Source organism: Rhizophagus irregularis, chromosome 2 (assembly GCF_026210795.1).
Source record: "Rhizophagus irregularis chromosome 2, complete sequence".
In the NCBI taxonomy this organism is placed as follows: domain Eukaryota; kingdom Fungi; phylum Glomeromycota; class Glomeromycetes; order Glomerales; family Glomeraceae; genus Rhizophagus; species Rhizophagus irregularis.
In genome coordinates, this window is record NC_089430.1 from 4,082,230 (window position 1) to 4,098,183 (window position 15,954).

Consider the following 15,954-nt stretch of genomic DNA (forward strand, 5'->3'; position numbering starts at 1 on the left):
AAATGACACTAACGTCCATAATTTAAAAAAAATCCCCACTTCCCTTCTTTAATTACCTTCTGAGGCGTTCCGTTAGTTCTGTGTCTGGAAGGTTAATAAAAAAAATCATTTTTTTTTTTATTTTTTTTATAAAAAAAAAGATCATGTCTGATAATCTGTTATTCAGACTTATCAGATCATGTGATCTACAGTCAACTCCCTCTATAGTCACTCCCGTTATAGTCACATTCTACTATATAGTCACACCAGTTGAATGTTCAAAACACTTTATTATTAAAAACTATCCTATATAGTCACAATCTATCTATAGTCACTATCACACCTATCCTCAAAAATCTTATATTAAAAAGAACCGTTTATAATCACAGTTATATAAAGAATATATTAAATAACTTGGCATCTAATAATCGTACAAAGATGTATCATAGCTTGTTAGAATCGTCTCACTGAGATGAATCGAATGGTGGTAGTTTTATCCTTTTGCGATCACTGGCTGACGAGTTATTCAACAAAATGTTAAGCATCGGCATTATTATATTTCTTGATTTACGTTTACTGCGCCATTTAACATTTTGCTAAATTTCTCAGTACCTAGTGATTGTAAAAAGACGATTAATAGCTCGTTGGAATCGCCTCATCAAGACGAATCGAATGGTGGTAAGCTCATCTCTCTGTGATCAATATTGACGGAGTTACTACTTAAAAACCATTTAATATTTTTTAATTTCGGAAAATGATCTAGTGATTGGATTTCGATTTATTTTATACCATTAGATTCGTCGCTTTAAGACGAATCGAATGGTAGTAAGATTGTCTCTCTAGGATCAATATTGGCAGAGTTATTACACAAAAATCATTAATATTTTTTAATTTCGGAAATTAATCTAGTGATTGGATTTCGATGTATTTTATACCATTAGAACCGTCTCATCAAGACGAATCGAATGGCGGTAAGATCGTCTCTCTAGGATCAATATTGGCAGAGTTATTACACAAAAACCATTAATATTTTTTTAATTTCGGAAATTAATCTAGTGATTGGATTTCGATGTATTTTATACCATTAGAACCGTCTCATCAAGACGAATCGAATGGCGGTAAGATCATCTCTCTACGATAATATTGGCGGAGTTACGATACAATAAAGTTTTGAATATAATTTTGGCTAAAATTATATTAATTTTTGGCCGGAATTATGATATACTAATATAAGAAATTTTTTATATAGTCACATCTCTTTATAATCACCAAATATGGACTGTCCCAAATGTGTGACTATAAAGAGAGTTGACTGTATCTGATATGATAACATCAAGTGGAATAGTGTCAGAATGGCAGAATTGATTCTATAAAAAATTTTACTGTTATTTCTGTAAAAATGAATCTTTTACAGATCTATTCATGGAAAATATAAATAATTTGGTAAATTCCATGATATAAGGTAAAATCAAAAAATTGGAACAAACGTTCTGATAAATTTTTGCATAACAGATATGCAATTAAAGTTTTGAAGTCGAAACTTTGGGATTCTAGTATCCAAATCAGAACCGATTTCCCTAAAAAAAAAAGAAAAAAAACGTTATTTAAAGAACGTTTTTTTTTAAAAAAGTTTCAAGTTTTGAAGTTTCATAACGTTGGTAACGAAATTTCGAAACATTGGGATTCCGGTATTCAAATCGGAACCATTTCCCTACAAAAAAAAAAAAATGTTAAAATAACATTTTTTTTTAATAGTTTCGAAAAAATTATTCAAAACTAACCTATGGGATTCGGTATCCAAGTCGGAACCGATTCCCTACAAAAGAAATAAAAAAACATTAAAATAACATTTTTTTTAAAAAAACATTTCGAAGTTTCAAAGAAAGAGAAACTTTGAAACTTTGGGATTTTGGTTTCCAACTTCAGAACTGATTTCTAGTGCTCTGAATGATACGAGTTGACCCGGGTTAATTTGACCCGACTCAACTTTTAAATCAGGTCGATACTAACGATTTTTAATGACCTGTGACCCGCATGACCCGCATGACCCAACCCACCGGGTCGGGTTATAAATTTCCTTGACCCGGGTTTGACCCGAGTTTGATCCGGATCGACCCGGATGTTTTTAATTCTGGCAAAATTATAATTTTGGCTAAAATTAAGCCAAGTATTAGTTTTAACAAATATTAACATAGCTTAATCAGAAAAATAAAAAAATTAGCATTTGGCTTTTGAGAATAATATTTTTCTGATAGCTTTAGAATTCCAATTTATCTTTGATTTGAATATCTGCTAATTATTTTGCCTAACTCTTTGACTTTTATTATATTAAACCAGGTTCAAAATTCGTATTTTTAATTTTATTTTAGATAATTTAGTCTAGGAGAAAAATAAGAGCTAGTATTACATGTTTTGTATAACCATTCATGATACAAATTTCAGGTGGCTACTAGTGGTTAATCACTAAGTTGCCTTTTTTTCAAATAAAAGGAAATTAATTTTGTTATTATTAGAAGAAAATCTCACATAATATAAGTTAGTACCCATTTTACTTAAATGTTCGGGTCTAACCTGGGTTACATGAGTTAAATTATACTCGGTCGAGTCAAGGGTCGGGTTACAAAAATATGAGACCCGAATAAATACGAGTCTTATATTTTTTTATTCAGATCGGGTCGAATATTTCCTCAAAACCCGACCCGACTTGACCTGGTAGGAGCACTACTGATTTTCCTATAATAAAATAAAAAAAGAAAAGTTTCGAATTGAAACTTTCTTTTTGGGATCGGTTTCCAACTTCGGAACCGTTTCCCTACAATAAAATAAAAAAGAAAAACGTTTTTAACGTTTTTTTAATAGTTTCGAAAATTTTTTTTCAAAACTAACCTATGGGATTCGTTATAACTGATTCCCTATAATTAAAAAGGAGTTTCGAAATTTTTTTTTGAAACTTACCTATGGGATTCGCTATAACCGATTCCCTATAAATTGAATAATAAAAAAAATGTTAAAAACGTTTTTTTAATAGTTTCAAAAAATTATTTTTTAAAACTTACCTATGGGATTCGTTATAACCGATTCCCTATAATTGAATAATAAAAAAAAGGAGTTTTGAAATTTTTTTTTCGAAACTCACCTATGGGATTCGTTATAACCGATTCCCTATAATTTTAATAGTTTCGAAAAAATTTCTTCAGAACTGATTCTCTACAATAAAATTTTAAAAAAAAATGTCAAAAATCATTTTTTAATAGCTTCAAATAAATGATTTTTTCAGTTTAATAAAGTTTCGAAAGTAAAATGTTTAAAACTTTTGTGGAATTCCGGTATCCAAATCGGAACTAATTTTTTAAAAAAAAAAATTTTTTTAAAAGTTTCAAAAGTAAATGTTTGAAAAAAAATGTTAAAGATAGTATGAAATAGTTTAATTAAGTTTCAAAAGTAAATGTTCGAAAAAAATGTTAGTGTAAATTTCAATAATATAAAATAGTTTAATTTTAGTTAATGAAAAATAGTTTATCAATAGTCTAATTGAAACAATAGAAATCAATCGGTAAATTTAAACTGAACAATAGTTATCAATCGGGTATTACCCTGATTGATACCCAATTGAAGTGTACACCAATTTCTAACTATTGAATAAATCAGGTGACCGATCAAAAAAAAAGTTACCAATTGGGTAGGTACCCGATTGGTCAGCGTTTTACCTGTGAAAAATAAAAATGTATCATTTATATTTTATTTAATTTTTTATTAACTATTAATCCTAGAGATGCGATTTTACTATCATTAGATTCGTCTTGTTGAGACAATTCCAATGAGCTATATTTCATTCTTTTCTAATCACTGGATTAAAAGTTAGCAAACTGCCTGATTGGTGATGGTATTTAGCGAAAATGCCAATCAGTCACCAATCGGTCACCAATCAGATACCTGATTGGTGACTGATTGATGACTGATTGATGCCTGATTTTTCACTTTTCGACCTATGCAAACCATTTATATTATTAAAATGTTGATTAATATCAGTTTCATTTGCATTATTAATATCTAATGTAGGTTCAATAGATGGTGGATTATTATGAAGACATTGGCCATATGTAATTTCAGCTCTTAATTTACTCATTTGGAGAGCTTTAGATGACTATATATTAAAAAATTAATGTTAGAATATATATGTTTTTAACAAAATATGAATATAAATATACCATTAATCTATTACGCCAATTTGTTTGTAAAAACCCCATGCAGTTCCAAAGCCTTTTTATAGAAGCTGCATTTACGTATATACCAAAAATTCTATAAGCTACAAAACCCAATTCATTTGTAGAAACACTAATATAGTACTAATAATGCCAAATATCATTATTAAATTGTCTATAAGATTCAAGATCAAATGGATATTTAGCTAGCCAGAAATCATCAAACTCACGGAGTATACATTTTGGTTCTTTTCCAGACTATGCACGATAATAATACATTAGCCACTTTCCAAATGCTGAATAATTGACACTAGAAATTGTATTATTAAATTGATTCATTCGGTACTTAGAATGTAATAAATAAGATAGTAAAAGGAGGGGTTATTCCCAATCTTTCCAATGTTTTTCCAATCGTCCAATAATTCGTTTAGCAAGTGTATCATCTGAATAATTCAACTAAAATTGAACCAAATAATTCATACTATGTACTACCTGAAATAAACGCACCTTATCACATTGTAGTAAATTAAGCAATTTGCAATATGAATCAAGAATTTCATTAATAAGCGTAATTTGATCCCAAAATGTAGAAGAGTCAATAATCTCAAATATTTCACATGGTAAAGTTGGTGTTTCTCCTTGCTGACGACGTATTTTAACAATTGGTGGTTTGAAATTGATAGCTAGAATCTAATAAAAAAAATTAGAATTAAGTTTATATTTATTGCTAATTTTTAATAAATGATTAAATTATTTAAATATGCTTACTTGTAATTCTTGTTGAATTTTTAAAAGACTAACACATATATTATAAAGACTATTCTATCATGTCTCTCCTAGAACAGATATTGCAATATGTTTTTTATATGTTTCATATTACTAATTTCATAAATATCCAATAAAGAATTTATAATTTGAATTGTTAGAATAAATAGCAAGCCGGATACCACAATCAACAGTAATCTTAAATTCAGTAGATTCTTTGAAAATTTCGCTCACACAAAGGTTAATCTGATGGGCAAAACATGGTAAAAATATTATTAACCTATTTGAAATTCTCATCCGGTGTCTTATATAATATAATATAAAAGATATGTAAATCTTTAAATATTTAAATAAATTAAATCAAATAATAAAAAAATACAATACCGAGCTGCAGCATATGCAGATGCACTATCAGTAACTATAGCGCAAACAGTAATTTCTTTATTTTTTAACTCAGTAAGTATTGCTTCAGTTTTATTTATTACTGCAGTATTATTTTCGTGTTCAGATGTGATATCAACTATTTTCCAAACATAAGGCTTTCCTTCAGAAGATAATATAACTGTTCCTAACAATTGCTCATTCTTTACATTGGTCTATCCATCAAAAGTTAAAGTCACACCAACAGGATCTTCTTTAAGTGCGATTTCCATAGCTTTATCTGCATCAGCTACAACTTGTTTTAAAATATCACCCCAAAAATATAGCGATCAGGTAGTTTAAGAAAAGGATTTAAAAAATCGAACAACTCCTTAGCTTTAGGATTATTTACCTATGATAATGCCCATCCACAGGAAACTGTAAGTCGAAGTAGTAACATGTTAAACTTTTTTAAATCTTCTTTAGATAAGGATCGCACAATATAATTATCCATAGGCCCATAACATGATGAACGGTTAATCACTGCTACTTTATGAAAAGAACTTGATGCCAGAAAAGCTTGAGAGGATACGATGTAAAGTCTGGAATTAAAATAAATATTATTTAATAATGAATAATATACTATTAAATTTTTTAAAATATTTACATGTTCTCTTTTGAGGAATTATATTCGTAATAACATTATTGTTATTAATTTGTAATAATTCAAATATTTCTTTTCGTTGCTCTTTATTTGTTTGGGCAAAAAATTAGTACATTTCTTAAAATGTTGAATTATTCGATCTTTTTTATTTGAAACCCATATTTTTTGCCCTTCCTTCTCTTCCAACTCTTCTATATAAGGTTTACAAAAAGTTTTGAGATTGCTTTTGTTAACTTTAATATCAGTTCTAATAATATATGAAGCTAACAAAGAAGGAAGCGGTGGCATAATGAAAATTTTTTATGAAAATTTTTATTGTGGCTTAGATACGGACATCCTGAACTGGCCGGACATATAAAATTGTTCTGGACAATTTGGAAATATGCTTGGACACTGTCCATATAACAAGTGATGATTGGAACATTTTCTGGGATATGGATAACGGACACGGGACACAGACATTGTTGTCTTAAGTAAAATGCTGCAGCAGTATTCATATGCAATACTGCTATATAGTAAAATGCGATTATAATAGGAATGACTATAGAGGGGAGTTGACTGTATCTTCAGTCTTACTTGTTCTAGGCAATATGACTCTTCAAATTATTTTATATTCAAAAATCTCACAAAAATTAGAGATATGAAAATAAAGCTAAAAAAGTAAAATATAAAAATTAAATATCCCTGAAGGGTTTTTGTTATCAAGATAAAACTTGAAGTTTATATATATATAAGTGTATTTAATAAAAGAAAAAATAATAAAGAAATAAAAAAAAAAATATTTTCTTTTTGTTAATATAAATAAATGTTAGTGAAAGAATTCCTTCTATATATCTATTATCTAATTATAAATATAAGTAATTTAATTATTCTTATATATAATTACTATAATGCAATTATCTTGACTTCTAGTGATCTAATTTTAACAAACTTTTTTTTTAATTTATAGCTCTCATTTAGTTCTATAAATCTAGCTTTACAAAACAAAAAAAAGTTTGTTCAAATTAAATCACTAAAAGCTAAAATAATTGTATTTATATTATAATAATTATTATAATACAAATAACTTACCAGTCCATTATTTTTTATGTTATATGTAAGGATGCTTGCCAAAACTATTTTTTCAAAATTTTAGTTTAATCAAATTTCAATCTGAAACTATTTTTTATAAATAAACTTAACTGCTGAAACTATTTTTATGCTTTTCTGAAACTAATTATAATTTAGAAAAGTTTTGGATTTACCAATTTTTTCATTAAAAATAAAGTTTTTAAGTTTCAGATTTTTGAATTTTATTATTAAATGAGTTTCAGACAGCAATATTAGTTATATGTGTAAATCTTGTAGTATAGTAGGACTTTTTAAAGTAATAAGAAATGAAAATAATTTAAAATAATCAGATTATTTTCAATTTGTTTTACATATATATAATGCTATAATATAATAGATTTTTTAGCATTTTAAGTATATAAAAAGTGATTAAACACTAAAATGCAATATTTTATATACTAAGTAATAAAAACTGTTGTAATGTCTGAAGCACTTATTTAATGTACGTATCAAATCAAAATGTAATGTTTATATAATATATAACACTAATTCTATAATTTTTAGATAGTTTTTTTTTGCAAAAAATTTAACAATCTTTTTGAGGAAAAAAGCTTAATTTATTACTAAAATTTTAATAAAAAATATTAATTACATGTTAGATGTGTTACCAAAAATTTGATCATATGATAATAATCAATATATGATCATTATGATTGGTTATAAATCATATGTGCAGATAGATATATCTTGCATTACAATGTGTCTAATCAAATATGTCCTTAATTACACTTCAGACAAATCAATATTCATTGAATACAATTGGTCAATAAACAATGCATACATAAAGTATTTTTCAATATAATAAGTGGTTTATTAGTTATAATATTATACTTGTAATTTTTGTTATCTTGTAAACTTTTAATTTAATAAATTGGCATAAAAAAAAAAAGAACAAAAACATGTATTTTTTTAATAATTTTATTAAAGTATAATGTAAATCATGTTTCAATAAAATTCATTGAAGGTAAATATTATATATAAATAGTATTTATAAATTTGTAAATTATTTTATATTAATTTATCTGGTTTATATTTTAATATAATATATTAAAAAATAAATAGAATTTACTTATATTTTATTTTTTTTTTTAATGTATATATCTGCCAGTTAAATAGGTAATGAATCCTATAATAGGTTTTATAGAAATAAAATCTGATTAATAAAAGTTAATACAAATATATTAAATTAAATAAAAATAAATAAATATATTGTATATAATATTATATATGTATTTATTGCTATTGCCAAATTACAGTAATATATTTGTATTTACTAATTATATTTATGAAAACAAATATTAATATATTAATTTACAATAATCACGATATATTATATACAAATGCTTAAATTAAAATGCTTATTATTATAACTTTCAATCTTATCCTAACTACATTTAAATTTTCTTTTTTTTTTACAAATTTACAAAGTGAACTACTGTTTTTAATTAAGATATATATTTTTTTATGGTATAAAATCTATGAAATTATGTGCAAAGATCTAATTATAACTGGCTTTACAATAAAAATGGTACAGATACCAAGGAGTATTAAATGAATTAAGAAACACAAAATATTATTCAATAGCCCAATCTACAAAGAAGCAAAAGAAGAAATTAAAGATATTAAAACGAATAGATTACAAAAAAAGGGTTATAATGGAAAATAGTCAGAATAAAAAGTTCTTTCAAAGTAAAAAGGAAGAGATAGTAAATAACGCTTATATTAAATAATTTTGAAAAAGAATCTTTCAAAAAAAAGTCAAACAAAAAGAAATTATACAACCCAATATAAAAAGGATGAGTGAAAGGATTTAATTCGTAGTGACTACGTTGTCTGAAAGGTTAACAAGGAGTTGCGCTAAACAACGTTTGGTGACCACATCATCTTTCAAGACCTGCGAAAATGTAGCATCTCGTAGTGGTTCTGGCAACCATTGTCGAAGAGCTTCTCGTGCTCTAAAATCAAAAAATATATTATATATATATATAGCCCTAGATATTTGCTTGACTTAACAAAATTCAAACCTTGGATTATCAGAGAGGCGAAGATAGCACCTAACGACATGCTTCAGCAAACGAACCGCTTGTGTCTCAACAAGTTGGCTAACCATATTGCTCAAAACAGTTCCTACAGCATAAAAACGTTCATAAGTGGCACAGATATAGGCCAACCCCATTTCATCCAGCAAAATCTTCTGAACGATAAAAATAGCAACCTAAACAAAGAAATAAAGATTAATTTATTATTAAATACAATTAAAATAAATTTAAATCTTAATAAGAATACCGTCTTGGATAGTTCACTTCCGGTTTCCATTATACGTAAACATAGAGGTATAATTTCAGTTGACAACAAGAATGAGATTACTTCGGGATTATCGTTCTATAATATATAATGAAAGATAAATAAAATTTTTTGAGGCTAAATTATGAAAATCTAAATTTATGAACCTTTACAAGAGCACCTATGACACCTAGACTTGTTAATCTAAGATATTCAAATGGTCTCGTCTTGCTCGTTGTATTGAGAAAAGGGTACAAGAATAAAGGAATGTGAGCTGAAGGAAATTTTATTGTAAATTAGTAAAAAACTTTATAATAAAAGGGATAAAACTATCATAAATTTTAACAAACCATTTAAAAATAATCCTCGGGTTTCACTATGACTTGCTACACATTGTAATAATGCCAAAGCATTACAAACACGGTTGGATATCTGGCCTGTAAGTTGAGGAGGCACAAGAAGTGGATAAACTGATACAATTTCCTGTAACAATGCCGCCATAACACCTATGTTTATATATTAAATGATTTTAGATATAAGATAATTAATAATCCATATTTTGTATTTTGCAATAAATTCATCCATGACAAGATATAAAGAAAATCATACCAAAAGAATGCCATAATATCAACGCCAAATCATCATATTGTTCCCGCTTTTTACTCAACTCTACAAGAGCTTGTTCTCTGTTCGCAGGATTTGTTAGCTCAGTAATTAAAGAATAAATCTTTTCTTCTTCAAAATGCGGCATTTTATGTTGGTGTTGCATCGGCAAAGACAACGGAGTTCCTGCTCCGGCTCCCCAAGGATCGTTACCCATATGTAAACCATGGAGATTTGATACGGAAACGTGTAATTGCGAAGCTAGGTTATTAGCCCCTCCAACATTCAATGGATTCGGAGTTGCTAAAGCCGATGCTGAAGCAAAATAGGGATTAGTGTGATGTGGGGCGAGAGAATGCATTTTTTGGTTAGAGTTTTCTTGTTAAATCTCTTTATAATAACGAAGTGTATTTGAAGGTTTAGACTTTGACTTTTATAACAAATAGAAAAGAAAATTAGGCTGTTGATATTAATTTAGAGAGAGAGTTTTGGGATAATTTTTTTAATCACAAACAGGTTTTGGTCGAGAATTAAAATTATGTCACATGATCTTTGTATTTGTTTGTTACGTCATCATACCTGCACATGACTAAACAATTTATGAGGACTCCGGAGTCCGGACTCCGGATAATTAATTAAAAATCTAAATCTAAGGAAATATACATAGTTTAGTTATTTATATATGCTTAATATATATTACAAATATCCTTTTTTTAGCAAATAGATCCAAAACTTTATTTCATATTAAGTATTTAAATTTATATAGCATTATAAATTGACTTTATAGCAAAAAAAATTATATATTGTAAATATTACAAATAAAGGATTTTTTAGCAGTATTGTTAATTGTTAATTTTAACTAATAGAGAAAAAGTCCTGAAAGGAAAATTAAAGTAATAGAAAAGATACCAGATATTTAAAATATAATAAATATTAGGAAATGGAATTGTAAAAAGAATTCTATTTTTTTTTTATAATTGCAATGCATTTGAAAGTTTATTAAAATTAAGTTCTAACCTAAATATATATAAGTAATAATGTAATAAACTAGATAATAAATTCTAATATTATTAACTACCAAACCATTCATTATACTTAAAGGCTAAAGGCATCTTACATGTGTATTGTATGTTAGGTAGATAAGTTTTACTCAAAAGTAGAATTTATGTAAAATAGCCTATTCTTAATATATAATACCCTTCTTTACAAAGTATTTACAGAACCTACTACACCATAGCATTTTGTAATTATTTCTGTAAATCAAAAAGTTAAAAATCCATCTAGATCATCCTATCATTTTACTTGCTTTCCAATGCAATTAGTATTGTTCAAGCAAATACCTTAATCAGATAATAGGATTTAAGTTTAGCATATATAAAAAATAAGATCTAGACTGATTAGCTGCAAAAGTAGTTGCCTCTACTTTTTTCATTTCATAGATATATGAAAAAAAAGTGATTTTATTTATGATAAAGAAGTTGGATAGTACTAATAAATTCCATTTTATCCATTATCAGATATCCTTCTATATGCATTATTTCTTTTATATATCATATTTTTCTTCAAATTATATATCAGCTAATTGGAAAAATTGGGCCTTAGTTGTTTTCCTAAACTATTAATATTATGTAATCTGATTCTCTAAAAACTCAAAAAAAAATTTTTTTATATGTTTAAGCCCTTTTTTATTTATGTAGAATCATGTCTAACCCTTTTTTTATTATATATATTATTATGTAAATCACATCTAACTCATTGTCCTTCTTTCTAACTTATTGTTCCAAATACTATAATCTGTCAAAATATTTATTATTTATAACAGATGGAATACTTAACTATTGCTTTTTTGGTAAAAAGATAGTTGAAAGTAAAATAAGTTTTTAAAGTATTGATGCAAGTATATATATAATAAATGTAAAGTGATAAATATAAACACTGAAAGTATATTTAACTGGTATAGTTTAATTTATTGGCTGACAATTAATATGACAGTCCTTCTTACTGATCGCAAAAATATTTCTCAAAATTTTAAGAACTTCCTCTATTGGCCAATATGACATATATATTTAACTATATAATAATTACTTTATATTTTATATTATTATTTACTTATCAGAAAAAAAAACTATATATAAAAAATATCCAATTTTCCATAAAATTTTACTAATTCTGAAATTAAAAAAAATTGTTTATAAAAAATTTCACAAGTTCTGAATGGATCAGGTTAAGAGGCCCCAGAAAATGATTATATATGTAAAGTACCAAGATGCTTAATCAACATAGAAAAATTTTATGATGTAAGAATTTTATAATGCTTAATTTTGAGAAAATTTTATACTATATAAGATAATTAAATTGCATATTTTTGGTATTATTTTAAAATACTAAAAGTTTTTACTAATTGTTTATTTTTCATATTTATAGAACTTTTTAAAATATTATATATTGAATTTATAATTAATTTTTATTTTATTTTTACTAACAGTGAGTGTTAATTTTATACTATATTTTACAATTTTATATAAATGTATAAACAAAAATTTTTTTATGAAATTTCAGTTTTTTTTTTCAATGTTTTATTAATTATCTTTCAATAGTATTTTTTTAATTTTTATTAAACTCAGTATATTATTTTTAATATAAAATTACTATATTATATATATTTATTTGTTAAATAAAATTACTGTAAATATATTTTACTTTAAAATATAATTTCACTATTCACCACTTTGGTTATATCAAATTATCTTTTATGTTTAAGTAAGGTTGTTCAGCAAGTTAAATTTACTTGTATTTTAATTTTCATAAGGCTAAGTATAATATTTATATAGAAAAGCATATTTTTTATAACAGTAATAACTTTTAAATTTTTCACTTTTTTATTTACAACTTTAAAGTGTAATTACATCACTTTGGTCAAATGAAATCGACTTTCTAAATTAATTAAAAGTTTTTCAGCAAGGTCGAAACTACTTATACATTAATTTTCATAAATGTGAGTATAATACTTATGGAGAAAAGTGCATTTTTCATAATAGTACTAACTTCTGAATTTTTCATTTCTCTGTTTACAAATTCAGAGTGTAATTACATCCTTTTAGTCAAATGAAATTGACTTTCTAAATTAATTGAAAATTGTTCAGCAAGGTCGAAACTACCTACATATTAATTTTTATAGATGTAAGTATAATACTTATGGAGAAATTTACATTTATTGTAATAGTATTAATTAAAATTTTTTTTTTACTATTTATTAACTTTATTAATTGAATATTGTTAATCTACTTGTATATTATGTTTAGTTTAGCTTCACAATGTATTGATCATATTTAAAATTAGATTTAATAAAATATATTTAATTAATAAATATATTTTATAAATTATATGTGTTATAATAAAAATTTAATTAGGTTAGAAGATTAATAATTTGCTTATTTTTATATAATTTTTAAGGTTAGATTACTTAGATATTAACAATGCTTAGCAATTATAGTAAAAACCTATGCTTATAGCTACTAATAAAAAATATTTTTAGGACCTTACCTATATAAGTATTTTCTGGAATCCTAAAAAAGCGAAATAAAAAGATCTTTCTCTTAGTAGACAATGTACAGTTCATACTATTAGTAATTGGAGTTATTGATAAATATTACAATCCATTATTTGCCTCCCAATATTACAGTGCATCTGCAACCTGCTAATGCTGACATTATTAATTCATTCAAAGTTTGTATATTATTTATTATAAATTAGATTATAAAATTAATAGCACATATTCTAATAATTTATTAATCTTAGGTATAATATCGTAAAAGACTTATAAAAGATAGAATTAAGGCTTATGATAATGAATGGAGTTAAATATACTAGTTCCTAAATTGAAGATAAGTGACTCTATTTTACTTTGTACAAAAGCTTGAAAAGCTGTAACAAGTGAAACTATTTATAATTATTTGTCCAAAACTGGAATTTTGCCAATTTCGCCTTCACCCTCACCTTTACCTTCACTTTTACCTTCATCTTCTGATGAAGAACAAAATGATGATGGCCTAAATGAAATAGAAGAGATCCAAATTGTATCAATATAGTAATTTTATTTCTGGTGGATTAATAAGTGCTAAGAAATTTATCTTAATTGATAATGATAATAATTATGGGGGAGAAGAAATTACAGATGAAGAAATTGTAAATACAGTCAAACTTTGATATAGCGAACTCTTGATATAGTGAATTTTTCAGACAACTATAATAAATTTCCTCTTGCTATAACAAATTAACCAATCAAATCTCTTAAAATTTTCACTATAGCACTATCACAGGTCGAACAGATGTCATTGTCGCAAAATTTGCCTGGAATTTTTCTGGCAAATTGAGAATTATCCCGGTAAATTGAGGTAAATTGTGTTACAATTTTGGGATAATGGAGGTCTTACAATTTGGCAAATTTTGTCAAAATGGCGACAATCCTACACAATTCCTAATTCAAATGTTGAGAAATTTTTCAGAAATTTTAGTCAAATTTTTAGTAATTTTATGCAAACGTAATGAAAATTGTGGTGAATTTAGTTAAATTTTTAGTAATGTTATGTAAACGAAGTGCAAATTGTGGTGAATTTAATCAAATTTTTAGTAATGTTATGTAAATGAAGTGCAAATTGTGGTGAATTTAGTTAAATTTTTAGTAATGTTATGCAAACGTAATGCAAATTGTGGTAAATTATAGTGAATTTTTAGTAATTTTATGCAAAAGTAATGCAAATTGTGGTAAATTGTAGTGTATTTTTAGTAATGTTATATAAATTGTTGAAAATTTAGGTGAATTTTTCAGCAATGTTGTGCAAATGTAATACAAATTGTGGTAAATTTTGCATTTTTTCGGTAAATGTTAGCTAAACTTTTGATAATTTAGTGAAATTTAGGATAATTTCGGACAATTGAGTGAAAATGTTTTACTGATTTTGGACAATTGAGTGTAAACGGTATAAATGCAACATTTTCAGAGACAATTTAGTGAAATTTTGGACAATTGAGTGAAATTTAGTAATAATTTTAAACAATTTAGTGTAAACTCCACGACAATTTAAAACACTGTTTTAATAATTTCACATAATTTATTATAATTTTATTTATTAATAAATGTACAATTATTATTATTTAACGATAATCTATGGATAATCTGCACCTCTAATTCATTCATGTATCAAATGTTCAGTGCCAAAGTAGAAGCCGGTAAGTAAACCAAAAAAAAGAAAAAAATGAAGCGTTAATAAACGTTTCGTTGAAAAAAAATCAAAATAAAGAAACATTTCGAAGTATATACCTTCGAAATGTTAAATTCCATACGTCCAAGGACCGTTGAACCTAAAAAATAAAAAAAATGAAACGTTAATATACGTTTCGTTAAAAAAAATCAAATAAAAAAAATATTTCAAAGTATACCTTCGAAATATTGAATTCGGTTTGTCCAATGAGCCGCCAAACCTAAAAAATATAAAAAAAACGAAACATTAATATACGTTTCGTTGAAAAAAATCAAAATAAAAAACAAACATTTCGAAGTATACCTTCGAAATATTCCTTTCGTTTTCACTGTTCCCTTTCGTTTCCCCCATTCGTTTTCACCTTTCCCGTTCATTTTCACCTTCCCCTTTCGTTTTTCCTTTTCCCTTTTCGTTTTTTCCTTTTATTTTCGTTTCCTCTTCCCCTTGTGTTTACTCTTTCCTTTTCGTTTTACCCTTTTCCCCTTTCGTTTCATCCATTCCTTTACGTTTTACCCTTTCCTTTTCATTTTATCCTTTCCCTTAAAGTAAAATAGAAAAAGAAACAAAAATTTAATAAATTAGATAAACAAAAAAAACGAAAAATTCCCCTAATTCCCTTTCCTTATTACCTTTCACCAAAGTCCGGGTCGTAATTTCATCCGGCATTCCTACAAGAAGGAAGAAAAGAAACGTCAGTTAACGTTTCTTAAAAAAAATAATTAATTAT

The 15,954-nt window shown here is 25.9% G+C and overlaps 2 protein-coding genes across 2 annotated transcripts; both read right to left on the reverse strand.

The window, feature by feature from the left end:
- Nucleotides 1–3,904: 3,904 nt before the first annotated feature.
- OCT59_012249 (uncharacterized protein) lies at nt 3,905–6,258 on the reverse strand (the record flags this gene model as incomplete). Its single annotated transcript, XM_066134335.1, has 6 exons — nt 3,905–4,123; nt 4,689–4,871; nt 4,950–4,977; nt 5,331–5,490; nt 5,569–5,622; nt 6,084–6,258. The coding sequence occupies 6 exons, from the start codon at nt 6,256–6,258 to the stop codon at nt 3,905–3,907; spliced, it is 819 nt and encodes a 272-aa protein (XP_065989610.1).
- A 2,235-nt stretch (nt 6,259–8,493) lies between these two features.
- OCT59_012250 (Cell differentiation protein rcd1) lies at nt 8,494–10,461 on the reverse strand. Its single transcript, XM_025312872.2, has 6 exons — nt 9,973–10,461; nt 9,714–9,869; nt 9,531–9,637; nt 9,367–9,462; nt 9,105–9,295; nt 8,494–9,035 (listed from the first exon to the last, which is right to left on the reverse strand). The coding sequence occupies exons 1-6, from the start codon at nt 10,325–10,327 to the stop codon at nt 8,891–8,893; spliced, it is 1,050 nt and encodes a 349-aa protein (XP_025188520.1). The 5' UTR covers nt 10,328–10,461; the 3' UTR covers nt 8,494–8,890.
- Between the last annotated feature and the right edge of the window lie 5,493 nt (nt 10,462–15,954).

Excerpts from the sequence above, each read along its gene's own strand:
- OCT59_012250 (XM_025312872.2), bottom strand. The coding sequence starts at position 10,327 with ATGCATTCTCTCGCCCCACATCACACTAATCCCTATTTTGCTTCAGCA. Across the intron at positions 9,638-9,713 it reads CCGAGGATTATTTTTAAATG|CTCACATTCCTTTATTCTTG; the intron begins GTTTGTTAAAAT and ends AATTTCCTTCAG. Across the intron at positions 9,463-9,530 it reads TCATAGGTGCTCTTGTAAAG|AACGATAATCCCGAAGTAAT; the intron begins GTTCATAAATTT and ends TATATATTATAG.